Below are 27,064 nucleotides of genomic sequence, written 5' to 3' on the forward strand. Positions count from 1 at the left end.
TCCATTCCGTTCCGCCGCAATATAAATTGAGCCAAGACATTGCAGAAAGCCCTAGAATCCACTGAACTGTCTTCCATTGAGTCATGCACTAGACTAGTAATTATGTTCATGGGTTTTATTTCCTACGAAAAACGTACGATTTTCCTTATATTAAATTATTATCTTAAGAGAGCCCTTTGAGAAAACTTCCGAGTTTGTGGCTCTTATAGTCGGACCGCAGCTGGATGAAGTTCAACAATATAGAGTGGTCCAGCTCCGCCTGCCAACAAATATTGAGTGTTAGATCGGGTGTAGCATAATCAATCAAAGTAGAATTCTCAACTTCCTAGGCAATGTATTTTTGTTTTTATTGTTAGTCTGTATTGTCCCGTCCCCGTAACATCTTGACACCGGCCGTCAAACTTCTCTTTGCCTTTCTGTCTCGTGCTACTTGCGGCTAGTCCTTAAGATAATTATTAATACAATATAGTGTATATCTGACAATCTTAAATTAAAAAATGATTAATAACTGCATTTAAAATGAATTATAATAAAAAATATTTTAAATTAATAGGAAAAGAACACTGAATCAAAATAAAGAAAGATTATACAAGGCTCCCGATTAATTAATATCGACGGACACAAAAAATAAAAATAAAACTTAAGGCATATTTCACGTATCATCATCACGCTATGTTCTGTGTAATTTTCCTAGACACGTCGATTGAAGCAAATTGATATAAATAAAAACGAGTGGATCTTAGCCTAGTCCTCTCGCGATACGAGGTACGACTGCTTTGTTCGACTACAGGTTTACAATACGAGTAAAATAATACCTGTGAATAAAATTTTGCAATCTCTGGCTGTACAATCATAATGGCGTGTTTACACAGGGTCGATTGCCGCTTTCGGCAGACTACTTCGCCTTGCCGAAGGAGACGCAGTCGACTCGTTGTTTACACCGAATCGAGTATATACCGAATCGACTGGCGCCTTCACCGATATCAACCATATTATTATAATACAATAAAGGTACCTGTCTGAGTGAATAAAAATTTTATAAAACTGTCACAGATGGCGTTAACAACAGTCGTTAAAAAACCATAGAAACCAAACTCATAGAAAATCTGCGACAAGCACATAGAGATATTCGTAGTCTGCTGGTTCGTTCCGCAGCTTAGTTGGGAGAGCTTCAGGCTGGAATGAATTTTTCTCTATGTTCGATCTTTGTATTAATAATTATAACAAACTAGTGGAGTAATTTCACAAAAAAGAATCATGGTAGTAAAACTTCGTGATAGTCAATAAAGTTCACATCATAAATATATATAACAAGTATACGCACAGAGACACAAAAAATCGTTTGAAACGTTTAACAGACTGATTCGGTTGTTTGGTCAACCGCCGCTTGCCGAAGACGATGTATCGCCCGACAATGATTACACCTAGTCGACTCGATTGACTTCCGCAGCAAACTACGTTAGACAAACGACGCCCGTGTTATACTGGGTAGATAGTCGTCGACCTAGTGTAAACGCGTCATTACGGAGATAATAAAATATAAATTTATTAAACATATACTAAATGTGAACTATTGAAAATGTTCAATATACGCATATATAAAGAGAGTACCAACTCTCAATGGTTTGGCATTACTCCTTTTGTTACTTTCAAGACGTACCTCTCGCATCTTCCACTCGCATTTTTTTTTTCATTCTACATTTAGTATGTTATAAATTCCATATAACAACGAAAGAATTCGTTAAGCGCGCAAGTTTCCGGCGGGAAAATCATCGCAAAACTAAATACCAACATCAGGCATACGCGCGGAATGTTAAACATTGAATTCGGCTTTTTGGTTAAAACAATATTCGGAAAACAACATAGTAATCGGCGGGTGTTCTCTACTTCGCATGGATGTTGACAATCTATTGTCGTTGTAAAGTTCGTCTGAAGACTATTATTTTTAAAGAATCCTGTTTACGATTGATACTGACAAAGACCTTCAAAAATAAGTGAAATATTCAACAAAATTGATGAGCTCGGCTTGATTTTTTTTTATTATATGACGTGACGGGATGAAGTCGTGGGCCTGGTGGTGAGCGATACATCCATAACAATTACAGCGTCACTCAAAGTTTTAAAGCGCAAAGATCTGAGAAGCACTACCACTCCGCCTGTACCTTGAGACATTGACAAGTTGAAAGTCGAAAAACTCAATGTAAAGAAATATAACAGACACAGAAGAATTTCGTCGACTTGGTAACTCGACCTGTAAACCTGTTGGAAAGAGCAATGGGGACGAAATCCCGTGGTCGCAGGTTCGAGTCATGTCGGGTCGAAATAATTTTTCTTTGTGTTCGATCTTTGTATTTAACAATTATAGCAAAGTCTCATGTGCCTAGAAATTACCATTTAAAATCGGAACGCAGTGATGCTCACTCACTCTACTTGGCGGCAGAATATGTAAAGTGGCAGTATTTCTCTGGAAGAACTTTTTCATAACGATCTCTAATGCTACTAAGAGTACAGCCTAACATTTTCATATGAAATTTTTTTGTATTAAGCGTCGGCATCATAGTCTAAAGGCATTTGATCGAGTAAGCACACATGTTAAAGTGTAGATATTGTTGAATGGTACAACAAGCAGTTATATTTTGTCTGTGGCTCTCTGCGTATTAAATATGGTGGTGGTTATGCTAAAACTTAGAAGTATAAAAATGTAAAACAGTTCTTTATTAAATAAATACAAATGGAACATATGTAAAACAGGTATTTCTCTTCACTGTGCACATGAATCTGAACAGAGATTAAGCCACTCCGTGTCTTATGACCAGTGATCGGAATTGAGGGCCGAGGAGGTTAATTTAGCTAAACTAAAAAAATATGTGGATATTCCCTTCTACAAATCCAGGGACTTCTCGTAACTGATTATATTTGAATATATTTATTATTGAAATTTGAGTACATTGGCGATAAATTATTGTTTCCTATTAAGTATTTGCTCGGAAAAAAGTCAGCGACAATGGTGACGCCGCAAGTAGTCGAGATGAAGTTAGATATGTCTTAAAGCTATTATCTGCCGATGGCCAGTCAATCCGTGACCATGGAGCGTGCAACTGTTCTAAAATATCGGTAAAAACAAAAAGAATCTAGTTTTTTTTTTTAAATGGGACAGTAAGGAGAAATCCGCTACTATGGAATATATAAAGAAACAGTCTTAGGAACCAATAAGTCTTTTTCTGTAAAAACAATTTTGGCATAGTCGATTTTTTGGTCAAGCGCGAGTTGTCCATAAAAATGAATAAAATTGATCAATTTTTTTGTTAGTGCTTATCGATTCAATTTTGTGTAAGGATCATTTCATTGTATAAGACGAAAAAATCGGGACAGCAGAAGTTGGTCAAATTTAGTTAATTTTTTTTCATACAAAATTAGCAAAAATGTTTAATTATATTAATTAATTGCATCTTCTGTGGTTTCGGATTTCCCCATACTGTCCCATTTAAAAAAACACGCAGCGCGCAGCGCGGTTTGTATGCGTGGGCGTTTGTAAGTCAATGGTGGGCGCTCACCACGTGCCGTGTACGGACGAATGTGTGCACATTCGCATAATTTGACGATGGTACTCGCGTTGCATACCAGGGAGGTCGTCTCATACGCCTTTCATTATTATGCGAATGTGTGCGTCCGTGCACGGCGTGTGTCTGGCGTGCACATACATATGCCGCGCAGCTGCGTATTACTGGAGTTTGCCTTATTATACTGTGTCTGTAATTAGAGATAATCATCTTTAAGTGGAGCCTCAAGTACTAACCAGGGTCTCTCCCTCGCAGACCTGGTTCAGGTTCTCCGGCTTGACGAGCAGCAGATTGCAGAGCGCGTGCAGCGCGTCGAAGAGCGCGTGCGCCGGTGCTGGGGCAACGCGCGCGCCGCGCCCACACGCCGCGGAGCGATATTCTTTCACGTCGCAGATTGCTATCATTGCTCCTAAAGGATTCACATACAATAGAATTTGTTTATTGAATTGTTAATGGAGGAGAGATAACCGATATAGTAAATAAAACCTGAGCGCGGTAACAATAAAATACATAGATTGTTACGACAAATCACATGTGTACATAATATAAGCAAAGATATGTGTATATTTGTTTTTCAAACAAACCAACGTTTTGGGCAGTTTGGGCCACAAACTGGACGACGGCGAGCGGCGGCAAAATGTCCACAAACTGGACGACAGTGAGCGATGGCGACAAAAGTGGCCTGTTTTCGACGCCGACGACCAGATCGCTTAGTTCACGGCGGTAAAGTGATGCGAGAAGAATGTGACCGCGATGTCGATACTGTGACGTGACGTGACCTTTTTATAATTTTATTCCGTATGAATTATTATGAGAAAATGAAAACATGTACCTGTATTACAAACACACAAAGCAAAAAGGCGAGTTTTAGGGAAATTACGAAGATCAAAGACCAAATTCGGATAAATCCTATAATTACGCTATGACTGGGGAAACGTAAACATCAAGCTAAAATCGTACTTTAATTATGAACGAATAGTATCTCTATTCTTCTTTATATATTGATTAATATGCCTTCTATATTTATGATCCATATGTTTGCAGTTCCATATAGGTGGTCTTAATAAAATTGCTGAAATTATTTTGTCCTACGACATCTCCAAACTTGATTGATCGAAAAATAGGTATGGGTAAGCAACAAGACAACACCGCTCCACAGCCGCCCACGCCGCTGCCGTCGAGAACAGCTAGTGAAATTACAGGCACACGGGACATGTCAACTTAAGTGAGACTTACGGAGACGGGCGCAGTGGCAATGCTCCTGAGATCTTTACGGTTTAGCTTACCACCAGCCACACGACTTGTTCGTTCCGTCTCTTGATATAATTAATAAAAAAAGTTTCCCGTATTTACAAAACGAACTAACTTTGTCTAAGTTTAAGCAAGAAATTAAATTTGAAGTTACTTCGTAATTAGAAAAGTCCATTTCCCTAATTGGTTCTATCGGGAATCGGACCCGTGACCTCATCTAGCGTGCTAACCGTTGGGTCACCAGTGTCGCCAAAATACACTATTATTTATTATAACCTAATGTTAGATATACATTTCAAGATTTCTTTTTCTTTTTTAAAAAAAAGGAAGTGTACTCGTACCATTGACTTACAATTACATGGGCGTCGGGTCCGCGCTAAAAAGTGTCCGAACTTATAGGGCGTTAAAATCGTATACAGAGCGTCATTCACGCTTTAGTCTTCGTTTGTTCGACTGACAGCGAAGCAAGCAAAATTAGACAGTACTGCGATCACATTACAATTTAAATTCAACGATTTAGCTTTTTCATATTTCTTTACATGTCACTACGTTTAAATAGGTTGACTTGGGACATTTTTTTCGTGGTTTTTGTATTAGACCCGTCGTCCATTTATTTGTAAGTCAATGACTCATAGAGTGGAATCTGGATTATCATTAAAAAAATATTTGTTAACAGTTCCAACTTACCCTACTTTCAACATGTCAAATCTATGCGTCACTACAATATTTAGACTACACAAACACGTAACATACAATTAGCCACCACGTGTATTCTCACCAGCTGAGTTGAATTGAAAGTTCTGCAGGTGCTCGTAGATAACGCGGTGCAGTCTCACAGCGAGCTCCAGGGTCACTGCGTTTAAGTTCTCCCCTTCCAGCCCGTCGTGGATCTTTTCCATCACCGAACTTAGGTACGAGACTACAGCTAGACATGCCTGCAAGCAATAATGAGGTGTGGTACGTTTGCGTTAAGGTAGCAAAAGGAAAATGAGACGTTCCAACAAATGGCATTAAGGGTGTCACCATACTTAATGACCCTGAATGGCATTAAGGCGGTCAGAAAATGCTTTATGTCTAGGTAATCCGAGTGACAAAGAATATTTTGCGCTGGCTGACGAAGCGGAATCGAAATGCGGAACATATTTTTCGGTAATGGAACTTTTATTTTTTTCGGATTTAAATCGCGTATATTTGTTTTTTTCCTGTCAATCATCTGTGACTATAGGACCCGTAAATGGCCGAAACGTTGGTTTGTTTGAAAAAAAAAAAACAAATATACGCGAATTAGATTCTCGTTACTTATAGGATATGAATCTACAATAGATTCATTTCCTATAAGTAACGAGAACTTAACATGAGCAAATCCAAAAACAGTCTCCATCAATGGACCATCCAACAAAGGTAAATTTTACCGTACCGTTTTAATGTTGCTACATTGTCAAGTTTTAGACATATAATGGTAAAATAATTACCAGCAGAAGTAAACATGATTCTCAGATTTTATTTAAATGGCAATGACAACCACAAATTTACACCCAAACTCACAGGAGGTATAAATGTAGGTTATGCAAATATTTCTCCCGGCTCGGGAATCGAACCCAGGATCTCTGCGTGGCACTATCGGGTACCACTGCAATGTTTTATAGATAAGGTGTGAATGCTTCCGTTTGGACCTGGTTTGCGTCCTGCCCTGTTGCAGATCTACGTGGGAATGGTTGGTTACAGCCGGACTGTGTGTTGTGGTATAATCCAACATAATATCACAGACAGATTGATGCGTGCCACGTAAACTCAGTCCGCCATTTTAGCTTTGTACGTTATGGTCGTGTCTATTATCTAGCGCAAAACCCGTGTATCACACAGAAAAATGTTACTTTGGAGTGCATAAATGATAGTCCCACTTGTAATGTTATCTATGGTATCTATGTTTTATATCATCGTTGTCTTATTTTATTTAACTTTAATAAATGTTACATTTTCTGTTTAGCATAATTTTTTGTTGTCACAAGAAACGAAAGTATACCTAATACCGCTGCAATATTGTCGCTTTTTTTAATGAGAACTAAGTAAATATCTCGAATTCGTCGTCGTTCAGCTATTAACCGCTACATTGATTGATATTTCAATTGCAATAGTAGGTATTGCCAACAGGGTAAAGTTATAATTGTATTAACAGTCCACAATTTATTTCTTTTTCAGTTAAAAAGTACAACCAATTATTATCAAGACTTTATTGTGTTTCAAATTATGGAGTTTTGGCGACAGCGGTTTTGATAGTAATCGTGGCTTAAGGCACTTCCATTGTTTTTCTTCCATGTGTTGAAGCATAAGGTCATATGTTATGAAGTCTTACTGGTGAAGCAACAGTGTCGATGTCTCCCTCTGGCTTGAAGTCAGTCTTCTTCTGCTCGGTCTGTAGGTGTATCTTAACCCACCCTACGATCGCCGATATCGCACGCTCCAAACCCGCGTCTAGCTTGTTCTCAAGCTGCTCCATTATTACCGTCTTCTTGTGAACACATTCGCCCTGTTTTGACGTGGAACTGGAAACATAGCTTTAGACAGGTTGACCTTAGCATATGTAAGGAAAACCTAATAAGGGATTCGAAATATTTTTTAAGAGAATACTACTCGCATAATAAGTACACACCTAATGGCGGTGACAGCCGCTTCAAAATTCTGCAATGTATTAGAGATTTCGCAACTTTAAAAACGCAGTAAAGCACACCTAGTTTGGTTGGTGATCAGCAAAAAATATTTTAAGTCACTTTAACCAATTCAAAACATAGCAAGTATCCAAACACTTGCTAGGTTTTAAAGTAGATAAAGTGCGTTACTAAGTACTAATTGACAATTAGTGGATAGTGGAATTTTACTGATACTGAAAACATATTAGCAGTTTTATGAACTAATTAGTCAAACAAAATTGATTTTGATTTTATTTCAAGTTTTCTTATACAATAAGTAAACCAAATACCTAGCCAATGTTTATATTGTGTTTTAACTCTGGCTGCTACAGTAACTTTATTTATGTTCATAAATATAAGTTATTAAGGGATATAAAATATGTGATATATAAGTTACCCTACCTAATACTTTTTTACATTAAATTTAAGGGCGACCTTGATTTGTGTTTTTGGGCTTTCCTGTAAAATTTTGTCTTAGTAGTTTTGTTGTGGGGCAGCCGAATTTGACATGATTAAGAATGTTTATACAAAACACCAGAGGGCTGCAACGGTCTAACATAGAAGTGATCGAAATTGTTACTTGACATCAGAAATATAAATATAGCTATGGGTTTCGAAAAGAAATGGTCTGATATGTTAGTCTGAAAACTATGAGACTGTCTTTAGACGTTAGAGCGTATGCGTACATGCGTTCACAGCGCTTAAAAGGCAAATTTTTGCATAGAAACGTGCGCGGAAGTTTTTTGAAGATTTTCTTCATGGAATGACCAATATGATATCCGATAGCAGTTCGAACATTTTTGAAATCTTTTATGTTTGTTTGAACGTTGTATTAAAATGACCACGCAATTCTGTTTCACTTGTAAAAGGGTCCATTCAATACAGCCGGTTATTTTTAGGTTTTTTCTTTTTAAAAGCAGTAATAAAGCCAGCGTACGGAGTCTTGTTTCGACCAACGACATTTTACAATTGTTGACGAGAAACAAAGCGGCGCCATGTGTGTGTGAATATAATTATATACAATTACGCCATAAAAATGATAAATAATAATCTTCTAATTTATTAAGTTGATATTCAATTATTTTTAGAAAATTAGTCCACTAGTTTGTTGTAATAACATAATAATAAACGTACGCCTTTATCATGGCTATGAGATTTTGTTTTTATTCCTTTTTGACATATAAATCTAAATAAGTTTGACTACTTACTAATCCGGCCGGATCGAAGGAATAATTTCTGAGTGTTCGATCTTTGTATTAATAATTACTTACTAATTTGCCAAAAAAAATTGTTAATTACATCGTTCATGATTTGACAATAACTTACTATTGTAGAGGTTCCATGATTGTTCTTTATTAACCGACTTCAAAAAGGAGGAGGTTCTCAATTTTTTTGTATGTATGTTACGAGATAACTCCGGTATTTGTGAACCGATTTTCTTGATTCTTTTTTTTGTTGGAAAGGGGGTACTTCCATATTGGTCCCATTTCATTTTGAAAAAAAACCATCCACCTTTAAGGGTGGCTGTTCACGCATAAAGATTCATTTTAGGAGCAATTATTTTAATGGTTGATTTTGCTGTTTCTCCAATTCAAGGTGTTTTTCTCTCAATATACTTTGAGTAGTGAGAACCGATTATTATTATTTCCAGTGTCAAGTCCTGTATAGTGGCGAACTAGGTGATATTTCAATAAAACTTAGCAAATAGACGTAATTCCACGTACTTTTGAGGTCGGTTTTTTAGTACTCTGTACTGAAATTATTATCTCAGGTATCATCTCACAACAGCAATCTCTCGAAGAGGTTCTTCCAAAAATTAATACCTTGCTGCTGCCTAAACGTTGGCGTTCTCGATCCGACAACATCTATCGAAACTGATACTAGCCCAAACCTAGCGGCCGCCTTTAAGTAAATAATAATAATATTATAAAGGTAATACTCATGTTATATCGATGCCTTACTTTCTCAAACTCGTATCTTGTGAGTGAAATTATTCAGGAGACGGCAAAATTTTCTATTTATTTTAAATTTTTTATCAAGGGTGTTAATTTGGATGCATTACTTTAAGAATAGCCAAAAGCCAGTGTGTGTTTAATAAGTTAATTTAATTTATTTTAATTTAATTAATTTAATTTTAATTTAGTTTGTATGCCAATATCGGGAAAATATGACTACTATTATGTATATTATACCAACTTTTGTAAACAATATTTTAAGAAATGACGACAAAAAATGACGAACGCACGTATACAACAATGTCACAGAATTCGTTAACATAATATATGCTAAGGTAGTGTCTGTGTGACTGAATTTCGATTGAAACGCGTTAAGGTGAGTCACTGGAAGAGAAGCGGGGAAAAACTGTTTCTTTTTATTTGGTCAATCAACAATTGTTATTCCAATAACAAAATAAGAAACGTACGTAAGTGCACAATCCATTATAGACCGACACTACATGTACATTAAATTAATGCAGAGTACTAAAAGGAATTTACAAAAAGTGTAAACATTAAGAAACCATCTAAGCCACAAAAGCAAAAAGTGAAATTATTTTAAAATAAGCAAAAGCATAAAAAACAAATAACTTGACAAAGTTTTAGGGAGGTGACGACGTTACGTGCTTGGTTTTTACTGCCGAGAAGTAAGTCAATCGTTGTTCTATGGTCGTTGTACAACTGGCAAAGTCTCGCTTAGTATTGCTAGATCAAATGGTTTAGGTATTTACTATTAAATAACGGTCTTATAAAAACTATACGATACACCTAAGGATATTGTCTAAAGAACGTGCTAATTCGTTACACGATAGGATGTACTGTACTCGATTATATAAAATCACGAAAACGAATCAATTAAGAATAAAGTATCTAACTTTGCACATAATTTTTTTATGGAGATATTTCTCTTACTACAGAGAACCTGCTAAATTTTGGTTTTGAACTGTAGCCCTATAAATATTAAATCAATAATAATAATAATAATAATAACGCACACACTCATAGCCCCGCACTAGGGAAACCCTGTATCGCGGGTGCTGTGGTCATACACAATGACAACTACAAATTACACCCAAACACACGAGAGAAATAAATAATAAACAAATAACGCACACACTCAACATAGCCCCGCACTAGGGAAACCCTGTGTCGCGGGTGCCATGGACACACACATAGACAACCACAAATTACATCCAAACTCACGAGAGAAATAAATGTAAGCCATACAAACATTTCTCCCTGCCCGGGAATCGAACCTGGGACCTCTGCGTGGCAGTCCGGCATGGTAACCGTTCGGCCACAGAGGCAGTTAATTCACATTTAACCCAAAACTTGAAAATTGCCCAGCGATTTGATGACACGATGCGACGTTGATGCCCCGACAGTCGCCATAGGCGCGCCTGTCAACGTCGGATCTGTGTTAAATTTTGTCGGCCTGTTTTTATTATATTCATGTTAATTTTAAATGTGCAAATTGCGGGACGTGAGGGGCGTTCCCTCAAACCTCATTTCCTAAAATCTAGGCTAGCGTTCAAATATCTCGCCTTAACGCGAGTCAAAAATACACCATGTGCATAGGCTCTTAAACTGGTCATAGTACTTGGAATAATAAGCTAGTTTAAAGTACTGATGCCATTGGAGGAAACGGAAGTACGACACAATCGTAACACATCTATAAACCAAGTAAGTTTACGAAGTACATACACATATATTTCTACAGTCTCCTTAAGCGTATAAAATTCAATGCGATAGTCATGGTTATTTTAAAATCTTACCTCATGCAAGGCAAAATGGATTCCTGAAAATGTTCTTCAAACATTTTCACTATTTTGTTCGCTTGCTTGACTATGTCGAAGAAATGGATCTGCATGGATGGAAAAACACTATTAAGTCGCAAGTAATTTGGGATATTGTCGCCGTACTTTCTCAAGCTCGTATTTTAAAGCACAAAGTTGCTGAAATGCAAAAAATAGATTGCATATACAAATGCAGGTTGATTTCACATCGCATTTCTTTCATATTCTGACACACTGGCTTTGACCTATACTTAAAGTAATGCATCCAAATTAACACCCTTGATAAGAAATTCAAAATAAATAGAAAGTTTTGCCATCTCCTGAACAATCACTCTTTATAAATACAAGTTTGAGAAAGTAACGCGACGATATATCAAATTGTATCATTACGTTAATAAAAATTAATTTAATGAAGCTTAACAAAATGTTAAGTATATTATATATTATATCAATCAGTGTCAATCCTGTATTTTCGGGGATATTTTCAATTATTTTGTAACATTTTGTTAAGCTTCATTAAATTAATTTTTATTAACGTTAATGCCTATACGATGAGCTTGAATAGCCCTGTACTACAGCTGTATTCAAATTAATAAATTACACACAAGTTAACGTGACAAGTCAAATAACATTTTGTACTTTACCGTAGTACTAATGAATGGGGTGCACATTATGTTTGGGCAACAATCGGCGAGAACCTTACGTCGATTGGCAATTGCTTTCACCACTATGGCAAGTATTATAGTGTATGCTGTCGATACAACAAGAAAATGAAGAATTAATGGAATAAGGATTTATTTAAAAACCTGTGGTGGCGACTTGCTCTCAGCAATGGGGATAGATTGCAGGCCGAGGTCTAGCGCGTAGTCCACGTGCTCGACGAGAAGATGCTGGATGAGTACTTCTAGTAGCGAGATTGTTGTAACGGGTAGTTCATTTGTTGTGCACAGCTGTCATATACAATAGTATAACTAACTATTTAAATTAACGAAGTTACGGAGCTCACACTGAATAAATACATAAAATAAGAAGGTTTCATACCAAACTATTGGTGTAACAAACTTGTAGGAGAGGTACATTCGTCTAGCTCAGGGGTTCCCAAACTTATTTAGTCTACTGCCCACGTTGAGAATAAATTATTTTTAGCGCCCCCATTTTTTCACATACTTAAAAACCACTATAACTTCAAATTAAATTAATTATTGTGAGCTATATTAGTGGAGATTAAACATTCATTCTAAACGAGACTTTTACTATAACCCGCAAGAGTTACCTTGAGACCTGAGCGCAGTAGGTAGTACACAACGGCGCTCAGGTCTCAAGTTAACTCTTACGGGCTACACCTGCCAATGAGAATGATTATTGAAACGCAACTTTATAGTATTCAGAGAGAGTATCTTTTATTCAAAATAAAACAAACATAATCGATTCTAATATAAAAACTTATGTGAAGGATGAATCTGATGCTGTTTAATAAGTTTGTTGATATCAGCAACATGCAAACGATTTCACTTTTTAGTAAGCAGCTTTGTCACAGCACTAAAACCACGTTCACACAAATATGACGATGGGAATGCTATCAAGAATCGTTGAACGATTGACCACAATCCAGGGTACAATTGCGGGATCGGTTTTTGTAGCCAAAATTCTTGGTAGCCATTATTTCCTCGTTCGTTGTCGATTCTATAAGTTCTTCTTCCAGCTGAGGTGATATTGCAGTGTTGACATTTGAAAACGGATCCAACACCCAGTCTGGCATTTCCAAGTTCAAAATGTCCTGGTATCGTTCGGTGAAGTCAATGAGAAGGTTTTCCAAATGTTGGCAGTAGGCAAACAAGTCGTCGTTACTGCAGGATACTGATGAATTCGGAAAATTGTGAAACTCACGTCTGCCCATATTCTTTTTGTGTAGAAGCAGTTTGGCAACGAAAGCAGCAACGACATTTTTTGTTTTAATTAAATTTAGTTCATCGCCTTGCAGTTGGAGATTCATGTCGTTGAACAATTTATACAGGTCTGTCATGTAAGCTATATCATTCTTTGATGTAATGAGCTTGATGCGCAATTCTGTATCTTTAATTTCCAAGAACTCAATCACAGAGTCAAACAGGTTGTAAAATCGAGTCAGACAATTGCCTCTTGATAGCCAACGAACTTCAGTATTAAACAACAAACTGTTGAAATCTTCGTCATTAGTAACACAAAGCTGATGAAATAATCTATCATTCACAGAGCTGTTACGGATTTTATCGACTGCTTTGATGACATATTGCAGTAAATAAAATAGTCGTTCACTTAAATTTCTAGCAACCAAATGTTGTCTATGAATAACGCAATGTACAGCAAGGACATCTGGAATTTTATTTTTTAAGTACGCTATAAAGCCTTTATGGCACACTGTCACAGCCGGAGCGCCATCCGTAGCAACTGATATAATATTTTTCAAGGGAATCTCTTTCTCATCACAAGATTTTTCTAATGTATTGAACATGGTTTCGCCTTTTGTATCGGTCTCTAAATTTCTAGCAAACAATTGTTCTTCACATATTTTCTCATCTTTAATAAACCTCACGTAAGACTGCAACATTGGTTCATTAGTTGGTAAAGTGGACTCATCGAGCTGAATTGAGAATTGACTAGTCCTCAGATGATTGCACAATGATTCTTCAATGTTTTCAGCCATTTCATCAATTCGTCTTTGCACAGAATTATCTGCGGCCAGTTTATGAAGCACAGTAGTTATTACTTCCTTTATTGCTGGCAAAATTAACTCTTCTCCGATGTTGTGTGGTTTGCCTTTTTGAGCAATTAACAAAGAGATATTGTACGAATCTCGAAGTCCGTCGTTTTCTTGCTTAGCAGCCGCCGAAAAGAGTTTTGCTACACTTGACTGAGTATTATGCTTCTTCTATAGGTCTTGAAGATATGCTACATTCCTGTTTTTCTTATCTGGATGCATTTTAATCAAATGATCTTGCAGTCTTGAAGGCTTTAATGCTTCATTCGAAATGTTTTAGACATAGAAGGCACAAAGGCGACGATGGGTTTGTGGGATTTTCAATGAATCTGAATTTAATATATTCCGCATAGTATTGCCGTCTCTTCTATTTTACTTTCGACATTGTTTTGTTTTGAGAATTACGTAAGTAAGTGTTGAACTTAAGTACTGCTTATGCGCGAAACCGCAAATGAAAATAAAATAAATATTACGTTGTTTATATAGGATTGCATAAGCAGCACGCACCGACAGAAATAAGACAAACATGCATAAACTCGTTTATCTCATTCGACGCTCAATCGCACTCAATAAATAATAACAAGTATTCTATGAACCAGCCGATTGATACAGAAATGCACAAATCGGGTTATTTAACAAAAACTTGTTAACACATGATTGCCCGCGGTCAATTGTCTACGAAAATTACCTATCTAGGAATACTAATAACTATTAAAATGAGGAACTGTATCTGTTGCCTTTTTATTCGTTTGTTTTTGTCTACTTTCAACGGAGCGACTGATTGACATGATTCTTATTTTATTTATTCAATAATACAGGACAGATATATGAACTACACGAAGAGAAATATCGAACCGAGTTAGTTTGAGCAATCTCTTAATTAATATTAGTTGATGTTCACAAGTTGTAGTCGAGAGTCGAGAGCTCAGTCGGTCTCTAAGGGTCGCATTCTAGAACTCTACTCAATGCTCAAGTCAGGATTGCACTGGAAATACGACCCTAAAGGCAGGGACTTGAGTATGATTTCGAGTGCTTTAAACCATACTCAAATCCTGACTTGAGAATTGAGTAGAGTTCTAGAATACGACCCCAAGAGTCGTATTCTAGAACTCTACTCAATGCTCAAGTCAGGATTGCACTGGAAAACACAAGTACTGGAAATACGACCCTAATGGCAGGAACTTGAGTTTGATTTCGAGTGCTTTACACCATACTCAAATCCTGACTTGAGCATTGAGTAGAGTTCTGGAATACGACCATTAGAGTCTTCCTAGTTGAAATTACAAATCTCCCCCTAAGCCTCTACACAACGCCCCCATTTTTTTTTTCGGGGTCTCTTACCCTTTAGGACTGCAGCGCCCACAAGGGGGCGTTATCGCCCACTTTGGGAAAGGCTGGTATAGCTCATATGTCATGTCCACAAACATTTAAAACAAATTGCCTGGTTATTAAAAAATTAAACAATTGACAAAAAAATAATTGAATAGTATATTTTTATCGAGCGACTAAAACGAGCGAATTTATACCCGAGTTGGTTAGCCATCCGAGCTTTAGTGAGGGTGTCTATTACTCCGAGGCTTTATATTGACTTTTAGTCTTGGGTGTAACTTTAATTTTAACTTCGATTGCGAGAAAAAACAATTATTCAATCTTTTACGCTCTACAACAAAATCGCGAACCAAAATTCTAAGATTTCGCAGTATTTTTTTGCCAACCAGGCACAATTACCACAAATACAACAAAACGCCACGATTATGGTTTATTGAATGTCTTTTGTGAGATACAAAAAAATATGATGACTGATCCTCTAGTTTGGTGTTATTGTTGATGCAAAGATCGAAGAAACATAAGGAAAATTTCTTCGATCCGGGTAGATTCGAACCAGAGACCCTACAATCAAAGCACGAAATATGTATCCGTTTACCCAATATGGATGATCTCTGTGGAAAAATGGAGAAATGCATAATGTGTCTTTGTTTTTTCGTATAAATCGTATTTTTAAAACATACTACAGCTTGGTAGCTTAATGGTTTGACCTACCGCCTCTCAAACAGGAGCCGTGGGTTCGAAACGAGCTCGCACTTCGTAAGTTCCTCGGAATTGTGCGAAATGTAATTTGTAATTAACCATGACCTTTTCGGCGAAGGAAAAGATCGTGATGAAACCTGCACGTCGAAGAAAGTCCACAACCTCGGAAAACGTGTGAAGTCCCCAACCCGCATTGTGTTAGCGTGGCGGACTATAGTCTAAACCCTCGCCTGAGAGGAGATCCACGCCCAGCAGTGAGACGTATAAATGGGTTGAAGATGCATTTATTTTTAGTTTAGTCTGTGTTTAACCGGTGGCACGGTATTATTTCAGGATAAGACAAAATATTATGGCGAGTTTCACAAGCCAAATTATGGCTTATTCCCAGTTGTCACCACTGGTTTTGTTTCCACGACAAATGAGAAAAAAAATCCCATATGTTACCAGGTAGTGATGACGGGATTTAAAAAATCTCAGTTGTTGCCAGTGGTTACATAGGGCGTACTCTAAGTTTCCGGAACTGGCCACTTACATAATCAATATTTAAAAAGTAATTAAAACATTTGACAATGGAACTCTTTGGCTGTAGAATACAGTTTGCTAGTTTTTATATTATGGCGTCATTTTAGAAATTGGTTGTCTACGTCACCATGGATTTAACTCTTAAAAATTTTCGTAGTATAATTTTCTACGACTTTAAGTGTCATTAAACAGCTCAGCGGAGCTTCGCTCGGCTTCAAACTTTTGGCCATGAAGCACCATGCAAGACGACTATTTATAGCTGGTTTGCAGAATTCAAATACGGTCGTGTGAATCTCAGTGACGAATTTCGTGATGGTCGCCCATCCGCTGCTGTGAAATCGATGCTGTGCGCCGTATGATTAAAACAAACAGGCATGTGACATACCATGAGATTCGGGCATCTTTAGGCATAGGCATGAGTCAAAACCAAACAATACTACACAAACATTTGGGGATGAAAAAGCTGTGCTCTCGGTGGATCCCACACAATTTGACTGAGACTCAAAAAACGGTTCGCGTCATGTGGTGCAATGCCAAGCTTACCCGATTCAACGAAGGGGCGTCAAATTTGGTGTGGGACATAGTACAAGTGACGAAACATGGATTTATAATTACGATCCCAAAACAAAGCAGCAATCGAGCGTATGGGTCTTTCGAGATGAGCCGAAACCAACCAAAGTGGTGCGCGAGCAAAGTGCCTCTAAGCGGATGATTGCTTGGTTTTTAATAAAATTGGACATGTGGCTACTGGTGCTTTTGAAGAATCGTTGTACCGTGAATAGTTATTGGTACACGACCATTTGTTTGCCGGAAGTTATTGACAAACCCCGTAAAAATAACCGTAAACCCCGTATCTTCTTGCACTACGACAATGCCAGTTCTCACACGGCCAGACAGACAAATTAATTTTTGAAGGTGAACAACGTTGACCTTATGAGCCATCCCGCGTACAGTCCCGACCTGGCACCTTGTGACTTTTATTTATTTCCAAAAATTAAGAACCAGTTACGCGGTCAACGATTTTCATCATCTGAAGAGGCTGTCTAAGAGTATGAAAAATATGTTTCAGAGATTGTCACGGTGGTGGCATAAATGTTTTCAAAATTGGTTCATTCGTACGAAAAAGTGCATTAACGCTAACGGAGAGTATTTTGAGAAACAATAAATTCATTTCTGACCATTTATAGTATTTTTTTGTTATTCATTCCGGAAACTTTAAGTGCTCCTGACGTATTTCCACTGGCGACAAATGGGAAAAAAACGAAGGGGCGTCAAATGCTAATGTTACCAGGTGGTGACAAATGGAATAAAAAGATCTGTTGTTGCCACTGGCGATAAATGGAATTTAAAATATCCCTGTAGTTGCCAGTGGTATATGTCCAAATTATTATTCGTCCGTCTTGCAACAACCAGTAGGGCTAGCACGAAAGGGCGAGACTTCGCGAGAGCGACATAAAGCGCGAGTTACTGCTATTCTCACACAGAGATCTCGCGCTTTACGTCGCTCTCGCGCAAGTCGCTCCTTATCGTGCTCGCCCTACAGTGGATACTTACAGTTTTGCAACGCGTAAAGGAAGTTTTAGCGTCAGCGAGCATCTTCTGGACCAACGGTTCACTGAGAAAGGTCTCCCCGCCGTAGTTCTCGATCTGCGCGATATTGATGTTGATGTTGGCCCGCGTACCGATTACCGCTTGTAGGTCCCGGCGGAGCTCTTGAAAACTATACACATAATTAGGGTCCATTGAAAACCAGTGTCACAGCCTTATCTGTTGTGACTTTGTGTTGTGGCTTAATGGATTATTTTGCATACGCCACAGCCGCACAGATAAGACACAAAATAGTACCAATGTGGCACTGAATCGGTGGAAACTGACTTGTTTACTATTAAAAAAAATCAGAATTATTTGGCACCTTGAATTGTGAACGTTTGTGTTTCCGAAGGTCGTTTTGTGTTAAGTTGATGGTATATCTTTCAATAAATAAATAAACTCACCCGCCACCCTGAATCTGCTTCTTGATATGTTGTTTCTCAGTATAGTAAGTGTTGAGAGCGTTTGCAAGCACAGCTCTTAATCTCCTCGACTCCATAGCGGCATAGCCATCAGTGGCGGCCGCCATTGCCCCGTTGACTAGAGCCTCGCGTCTGAGATCCCCGGTGGATGTATTCCCATCAGCTGATACTAAACCTTCCGCTACTAGTTCGTCGCATACGCGTTGAGTACTGAAATATTGAACTTGCAGTAATATAAATGTCGCGAACTCCTTGCCGTTTTACATTCTTTTGTTATGTTTTTGATTTGTTAATTGTCAGTGGTGTGTCGTGCGATGTGTTCTTTATTGTGTATCATGTCATAAACAATTGCTCTCATTTCTGTTTTTTTCCTCACTCCCTTTCAATATTTTTGCGCATTTGTCTATTTCTTTCTTTTGTTGTTGACAAAAGTTGACAAGTGTCTTGACTTTGCCAATATTGAACACGAGTATTGTAACGTTTGCGCAACATTTTCTAAATCTTGTGATAATGTCACCAACCATTATCGACTCCCAAGGTCAATGCCGACCATAGAGAGAGCTCGACGTTGTTACTCCGAATCCCCATCATCTCTAACACTCATACTTTTTGATTAAAACATTTTTTTTAAACAAAGTGTAACTAATCATGCAACAAAATGTAATTTTCGACTCGACGGCCCTGGCAACACGGAATTGGGGGTTGATGATGGGGGATGTTGATCTTATAGATTTGATCACTGCTTTGAATTGTTTTCGAAAGAAATCAAGATGGGACTTGGACAAGTCAACATAACTTGGTTTCGGCTAATTTTATTATGCGAATAAAAATTTAATATACCTTGTATACATGTCGTATAGATTCCTCAAGTACTTCTCGATGTCGTTTTTATCAGCCAACTTGGTCTGAATGTATTTCTGTAGCTTAAGGTGGAAGATATTGAGAACAAATTTGCTCATAACTTGGTCGGGGTTGGGGAACACATTGCTAATCACTGTGTAGTTCTTTTTGCATAACGGCAGCACGGCTGAGAATATATCTTTCCCTAGAAGAGTGTTCTGAAAAGAAATATGTAAAGGCATGATTATATTTGCTTTTGAACATTGTCTTAAACAAGCATACATAGAATTCATTTTGATTAATAGATACTAGATAAAATAAGGTGTTGCGAAGTGTTCCAGTGGTTCTTTTCATATCAAGTTACTAAGTACTAAAGTTACATACACTGAAAAATGTTAATATCGAGTACTGTTTGTTATAAAGACATGTTACTACTAGTCAAGTGAAGAACAAGTTTGACGCTTTGGACTTTGAAGACTTCTTTAAATAATATTAATTCATTCACAATCTGTGTTTGTGTTTGTAAATCTTATGTTTGAGGCTTATTCAGAGTGGCGCGGACCGTGTAAATTAAATGTACGTAGACGCTTATTGCGTTCACAGTGGCCGCGCGCGCCAGTGCCTGTGCGGCGGGTAGATCTATTGGCTCGGTTCGCCCGTACCTTTCACAGTGCTTGATCTAGCGTCTGTTTGCGATTTCGACGTGTGAATCGACCCGCTTATAGCCGCTGCGGCACTGTGAAAGGGAAAACGAAAAGACCCGCGCGCTCGCACCCGCCGCCGCGCCCACGCCTGCACTCTGGAGTAAGGGCTCATTAGGTGTTCATGGCGTCGCCGCCATCTCTTAAGCCTCGGACCCGGCCGGCTCGATATAGAAAAAGTTACTTTTCTGTATTGTCTCGGGTCTGGGTGTTTGTGGTACTATCGTTGTTTCCGATTTCCATAACACAAGTGCTTTAGTTACTTCAATTTCCACCCTTACGATTTCCCAATCTACAAACTATTTATCCTACAAATAATTTTGGAAAAGCACTCAATTAGTCCATTTCATTCCGCATCTTTAACTCTCACTCGCATAGATTCTTCTACTTCCTTGACACATACCTTTACTTAAATCAAATTCTACTTTGCATTATTTCACCATGAATAAGTTGGAATGTAAAAAGACCGTCAAAACTTGGCTTAAGAATAAGACTTATGATGATACAGAAGGCTTGCTAGAAGTTAATTCACTACTATATTTATTTTACCTATTGATAACCAATTGTTATGTAGTTAAATAAATATAGCCCTGGTTTAAGCTTTAAGATAAATAAAAGTATAGACAAACAAGATGCCTAAAACGTAGGTATTTAGAGTTTGTCTTTTTTGAAGACGGAGTAAAATGAAATTTGTAGGGTTGCCAGTTTTTATTCATTCATTCAATTTTAAATAGTTATGTAGTTATTGTCGATAGTTATATCAATAGATTGTGAAAGATAAAATGTTCCCAAAAATGACTGAATTATGAATTACTAAATTGCGTTATTGCCTTCTTTATTCTTATTTAGACAGTTGGCCTACTAATATCGAGATCATTTTTTTTATATCATATACATTTTAACAAGAATAGCCAGATTTAATTAGGTACCTATATTGAATTAAAATGAAAAACTTTAAAATATGTCTCCTATTTGTATTTTTCATAAACATAGTTCTAAATGCTGTGTATGTATGTATGAACGTACAAAAATTGACAATTCAAATGAACTTCTGCTCAATAATTGGATGAACAATGGGTCGAAGACGATTCAAATGAAACAAGTTTGCCAATTTATTCCATAAGCATGAATGTTCAGTCAATAGTCAACAGAATATTTATCGACTGCAGTCAATAGCTGCTCGCAAGCGGGCAACACTTTTGCGGAATGAACTGTCATTTGTCCCCATCTTTTAAAAGTTCGGGCATTGCAACTACACTATTAGAGTTCTAAGATTTAACTGAATAGTGCCAAAGTATTTATGAAAGTTGTATAATACAATTAAGGTTCCTTTTTTACTGTTTATTTTAATATTATCATAGCTAACTTACTTACTTTGAGATGAGAGCAACATATTTGATATTGTCTAATATATATTTATTATTATGTGTCCAGCTTATCATGCTATTGACCCGGTCCTTTAACATGTTTATCAATATATTAAATAATAAAGTTTTTTAGGTCACTCACCATTTGACTGGTCTCAATGAAAGCATCAACACACTGCGAGTATCCTTTAAAATTAGTCATAATACTGGCTATTTCTTTCATCTTGCTCATGTTGCCCTGATTTTGAGCTTTAACAAACTCATCAATTAGGTTTCTTTCTATTTCATCATATTTTGCTTCAATCTTCTTTTTGGCTACTTCGAATTTGTCTGGTGGTAATTCTTGGGCAATTGTATGGAGTTTCTGTATTACATCCGCAGCTTCATTTAACTGAAAATTTAAATGTGTTAGTGATAGGTTTCTTCCTCAAATTATTTAAAAACATTTACAACAGCCATAATTAATCTGTGGCCTGACAAGTTTTTACATGTAGTTTGAAATGCTATAAGTAGTTGTTTTGGAAAACTATGGGTTTCTAATGTGCTTTCCAAGTTAGTCTTCCGTCCAGGTACACTCCCAGATACTTAACAGTATTAACATGAGGTACGGTCTAGTGTTCATTTTTACACCAGGGCAGTTTCCTTTTCTAAGTGTAAACATTATATGTTGAGATTTTGAGGCACTGGCTTTGATCTTCCATTTTGAGAGCCACAGGTCTAGTTTATCAAGTTGCACTTGTGTTCACGCGATGCAATATGGAGAAGCACTGTCTCTGATTCACGACATTCAGGCTGGGGCGCCTCAGGGCTCAGTATTAGGATCGATTTTGTACACAGTATTTACATCGGCTCTACCAAAAACTAACAGAATACTCACAGCGACATATGCAGACGATAACGGCAGTACTTACTCGTGACGCTACAAGTACCGATGACTTCAATTTGAAGATTTTTGTAACGAAATTGAACATAGGCTAATGAACTTTATGTCAATTGTGTAACATGCAAACTAGATATGATACAGTAACGAGAATTCTCCGAAAACGTGCAACCTGTTTTTTGGTTCGTATCCAGTTTGTACAGTCGATGTACTGAGATATCTGACCCCTAACCATCAATTTGGTTCTGAGTAGATCAGTGTGAACAAAGGTATTCAATAAAACTTAACGATTATCTTTAACCTATGCGCTGTAAAATTCTTCTTCTTCTTCTTTGATGCATGATTAGTGAATGACGTTTTAAGAAACTTTTAAAACCAATTTGGTCTTTAATATATGTCACATAAATACAAATTTCAACCAAAAAGCTGGAATTCTTTAACATTTCTGTATTGAATGCGTAAGAAGGCTCTCAGAACCAAAAGGCGGCTAGAGGGTCAAGTATCATAGAGCACTGACTGTACATTATACAACTGATATAAAGTTTATTATGCTATGGTCACAAAAATTCGCTTACTAAATAGCGCTACTAAATATTTACAAATGAACTCACGTTCCATTGTAATCGAACACGCAACACGCTTTAGGTTAGTGTATGGGACCATAGCCTAAACCTGGTTGGTCATGTTGTTTAAGTAACTTGGAAGCCGATTTTTGTTTTTTTTATGTTGACGATTGATCATACAATTATTTTTATAAGTACCTTGCTAGGATCATTAAACAAATCCGTCAATACAGGCCCCGGGCTAAGGAAGTGCGCTAAGTGTGAAAGGAGGTCTCTGGCAGCGGCGGCGCGAGCTCTCGGCGCTCGCGCAGCACCCAACTTCTCGCCGACGTCGAGCGCCCGACCGCCGCAACGTGACATGCGTTCGTCTAGTGAACTGAACACGTTCACACAGTGCTGAAAGTTTAAAATAATTTCTGGTAGAGGTTTTCATATTTTATGTCTTACAGTATATTTATTTAGAGTCGTAGTAGTTTCGCTAAGAACAGAGGTTCCCAAAATGATTTGTCTTGTAGACCACATGCCATTTTTTTCTGTTTTATGTAAACCCTGCATGTTTAATTTTTGTAAAATTCATCAACTTTCAAATGTGTTTTTGACACCTGACACAGTGCTACACACTTCAATAAGTTGAACTTGTATAACGAGAAACCTTACAAAAAGCACATGGTATGTTTTATACATGTATCTAATCAAATATCATGTTTGTTGTGAAGGGTTTACATCATAGATAATTTATATATCTATAATAAAAAAATATTATGTAAATACACTATCTAGGTATAGGTTAGGTGGTACTATATGTGATTATTCCATTTATGAAAAGTCGAACTTTTGGCCACAACCTGCCTAAATGGGTTTCACTTTTTGCCATGGACCCCTTATTGGTCAGAGTGGACCACCACCACCGGAATAGACCAGTTTGGTAATCATCGCTCTAGAACAGAAGCGCTGCAGTGGCGCTATTGTGGCGCTGCATCTGCTCCACTACTAATTTTCATATTTAGAAGCACAGTTGTAGCCGCTGTCGTGACACGCGCGTGCCATTTTTGCAGTCACAATTAATGAACTAATACTTAGTGAAGCGCTACAGAGGCGCGGCTTTGAAGGCTCCCATACTCAAACACAAAATAATACCTGATACCTACTTGGACAATTAATTAATTAAAATGTAAGAAAAAGAAATTTAACAAGGATTCTAAATTTGGATGTTGGATGAAATTTCAGTCAATATAATATGATTATAGATTGAAACCTGCAAAAGGCAAGAGCTTTATTAAATCAATCCTCCATATAATAATATTAAAAATATAATCTCCGAGTATTAAAAAAACTGACCTCAAAAGTATGTGGAATTACATCTATTTGCCAAGTTTTATTGAAATCGGTTACCGGAAAGTTCAGAAACCCGGATTCATCCCCTAGTTTGCCACTATACGGAACTTGACACGGGAGATACTAAAAATCGGTTTCACTACTCAAAGTATATTGAGAGAGAAAAACGCCTTGAATTGGAGAATAGCCAAATCAACCATTAAAATAATTGCTTCATATAATAAAAGTTAGGCGCTATTTATAAAAATGAATCTCCATGCGTGAACAGCCACCCCTAGAGGTGGATGATTTTCTTCAAAATTAAATGGGACCACTATGGATGTACCCTCTTTCCAACAAAAAAGAATCACCACAATCGGTTCACAAATAGCGGAGTAATCGCGTAACATACATTAAAAAAAGCATACAGTTGAATTGAGAAGCTCCTCCTTTTTTTGAAGTTGGTTAAAAATAATTATTTAAAATTAATATATTTTTGCTTTTGTAAACTTACAGTATGTTGATCCATGATTTCGGACAGCTTATCTCCATATAATTTCTCCTCTTCCTGCACGGCCTGCTCAAGTCTAGCACATTTTCTCTCCTGGCGTTCTTGTAGCACCTGTTATAATACAAACGATTTTAATACCAAACCAAAAGCCTTACCAATATCATTACAAAAAACATTTTCAACTGACCTGGACAAATCAGTTATATTAGAAGATGCAATTTAGTTGATTACAACTTCATGCATTACATGCATTGACTTACATTACATGCAAACATGAAGTCAATTTGTTAGCAGCCTAATGGTTAATTGTATTTATTGTTTTTAGGTATAATTTTTGTTGTAAATTGAAAGGTAATATAAATAAGTTACATAATTTTATAGCAGTAAATAGTAAAAAATATTAAATAATTGTGTCACTTATATGTTTATATTCACATATGTATGGTAAAGTCTTGACAACACATCAGAAGAAATAGAATCTACAATTGCCATATCCTGGAAAAAGTTCTGGAACCTTAAAAAATATTAAAAGATTTCAACCTAACATTGGAAAAAACTGTAATGGACACATGCATCCTACCTAGTTTGAGTTATGGCTGTCAGACATGGGCTCACACCAACAAAACCAAACTTAAGAGAAAAACACAAGGAGGTATGGAAAGAAGTATCTTGAAATTAAGAAACAACAAGATTAATAGGAAAACAATAAGATTCAGAACCAAAATCAAGATGCCATTTACATACAACTTGAATTGAAACAAAAATGGCAAAAGGTTGGACACATAGCTAGATTTACAGACAGCAGATGGACTGCCACCATCACAAAATGGAAGGGTCCAAAGAGTAAAAGAAAAATAAGAAACCGGGGACCAGATAGGGAGACGACATCCTATCAACAACAGGACTGTAATGAATCAAAATCGACATTGTATTGTATTCAACTTCAATGATATTTAAAACTAAATATACTGAAAACTATGTTAATTAATTAAGGAATAGGAATAGCTTTCGGTCAATAATATTCTAATTTGTCGTAGCTTCAGTAATTATCTACTAAAAAGCATCTTATTCTTCAAAAACAGGAATGCTCACTGCTTGGCGGCAGAAATAGGTAAGGACAGTACTTTTAAGTCATTAATAGATTCGGGCGTTACTTTGCAGAAGACCATTTCAACACATCCGTAGAACAAAGGTCTATGTGTAAGACTACTTGTTCTCAGGACATAGTACATTTCGTTCGTTCTTCTTCGCTGTGGATGTCAGATCGACCTTTGTTCGATTTTATATTTCTGAAAAAAATTCTCAAAATACCTTTACATAGGACCTAGTTTGAATAACGAAATTGTTCTCGTAACGTACTTATTCTCTTTTCGCTATATAATCACATCGGACTCTGTTCTTCGGATGAGTCGATTTTTAGGACAGTACTTACCTGGATGAACTCTTTCACAAGTAGCTCTACTGTTTCTAAATACTGAACACAATACAAAAAATCGTTTGGAAAAGGCTACATCCGAATAGGTGACTACTAAAGCAAAAAATGAATCACAATAAGATTACCCTCAGATCCTGAATTGCTTGAGTAAATATATCGTGTATCATTTCAGGATCGAATTGTTCATCCTGCAGTCGAGTCTCTGCCATGCTCCGCCTCACCATTCGCTCCACAAATTCGTCAGGATCAAAAGGATCCTGCAAAATCGAGGCCGGTAAAAAGAGCCGTACTTTCCGTTACAAAAGTCAAAGCACATTTAGGAAACGAGCTAAAACAAACTAACTTGTTCCAATTCCTTTAAGTATTGGTTCATCATTTTGTAGAAAAGAAAAAGAAACGACTAGGTGCCAGAGGGAAAATATTTTGTAGGTATTATAGTTAAAATCAAACAAAATCCTTTTTAATCTGAAAAGAAAAGTGACACCACAGACTACATAATGAACTACGTAGTGACATTAACACTGACAGTTACAAATACATTGAGGATCGTCCTCTACTCAATGCTCAAGTCAGGACTTGAGTATGATTTCTAGCACTGGAAATACGACCCTATTGGCAAGGGCTCGAGTATGATTTCTAGTGCTTGAAATCATACTCAAGTCCTGACTTGAGCAATGATTAGAATTCTGAAATACGACCATCAGACTATAGTTAAAATTTTACAACGCAGTAACAAGTTGGCATTAACTTTTTGTGTATTTTTTCTTTATAGGATAGAAATAGTGGCTGTTTAGTTTATAAATCTAACATAGCTGTCATTTTGACTGTTTTCATCTCGTTCAGAAATTACTCCATAGAGACGACTC

The 27,064-nt window shown here is 37.0% G+C and overlaps 1 protein-coding gene across 1 annotated transcript; it reads right to left on the reverse strand.

The window, feature by feature from the left end:
* Window positions 1-122: 122 nt before the first annotated feature.
* LOC113226490 (exocyst complex component 5) lies at window positions 123-26,660 on the reverse strand. The gene is made up of 14 exons (XM_026459124.1): window positions 26,542-26,660; window positions 26,324-26,455; window positions 24,767-24,874; window positions 23,137-23,334; window positions 21,638-21,886; window positions 19,428-19,645; window positions 18,570-18,797; window positions 18,130-18,295; window positions 12,095-12,238; window positions 11,268-11,356; window positions 7,165-7,354; window positions 5,590-5,746; window positions 3,797-3,969; window positions 123-259 (listed from the first exon to the last, which is right to left on the reverse strand). The coding sequence occupies exons 1-14, from the start codon at window positions 26,572-26,574 to the stop codon at window positions 164-166; spliced, it is 2,181 nt and encodes a 726-aa protein (XP_026314909.1). The 5' UTR covers window positions 26,575-26,660; the 3' UTR covers window positions 123-163.
* Between the last annotated feature and the right edge of the window lie 404 nt (window positions 26,661-27,064).

The sequence above is a fragment of the Hyposmocoma kahamanoa genome, unplaced genomic scaffold, assembly GCF_003589595.1.
Source record: "Hyposmocoma kahamanoa isolate Upper Pololo Valley unplaced genomic scaffold, ASM358959v1 192, whole genome shotgun sequence".
NCBI lineage: Eukaryota > Metazoa > Arthropoda > Insecta > Lepidoptera > Cosmopterigidae > Hyposmocoma > Hyposmocoma kahamanoa.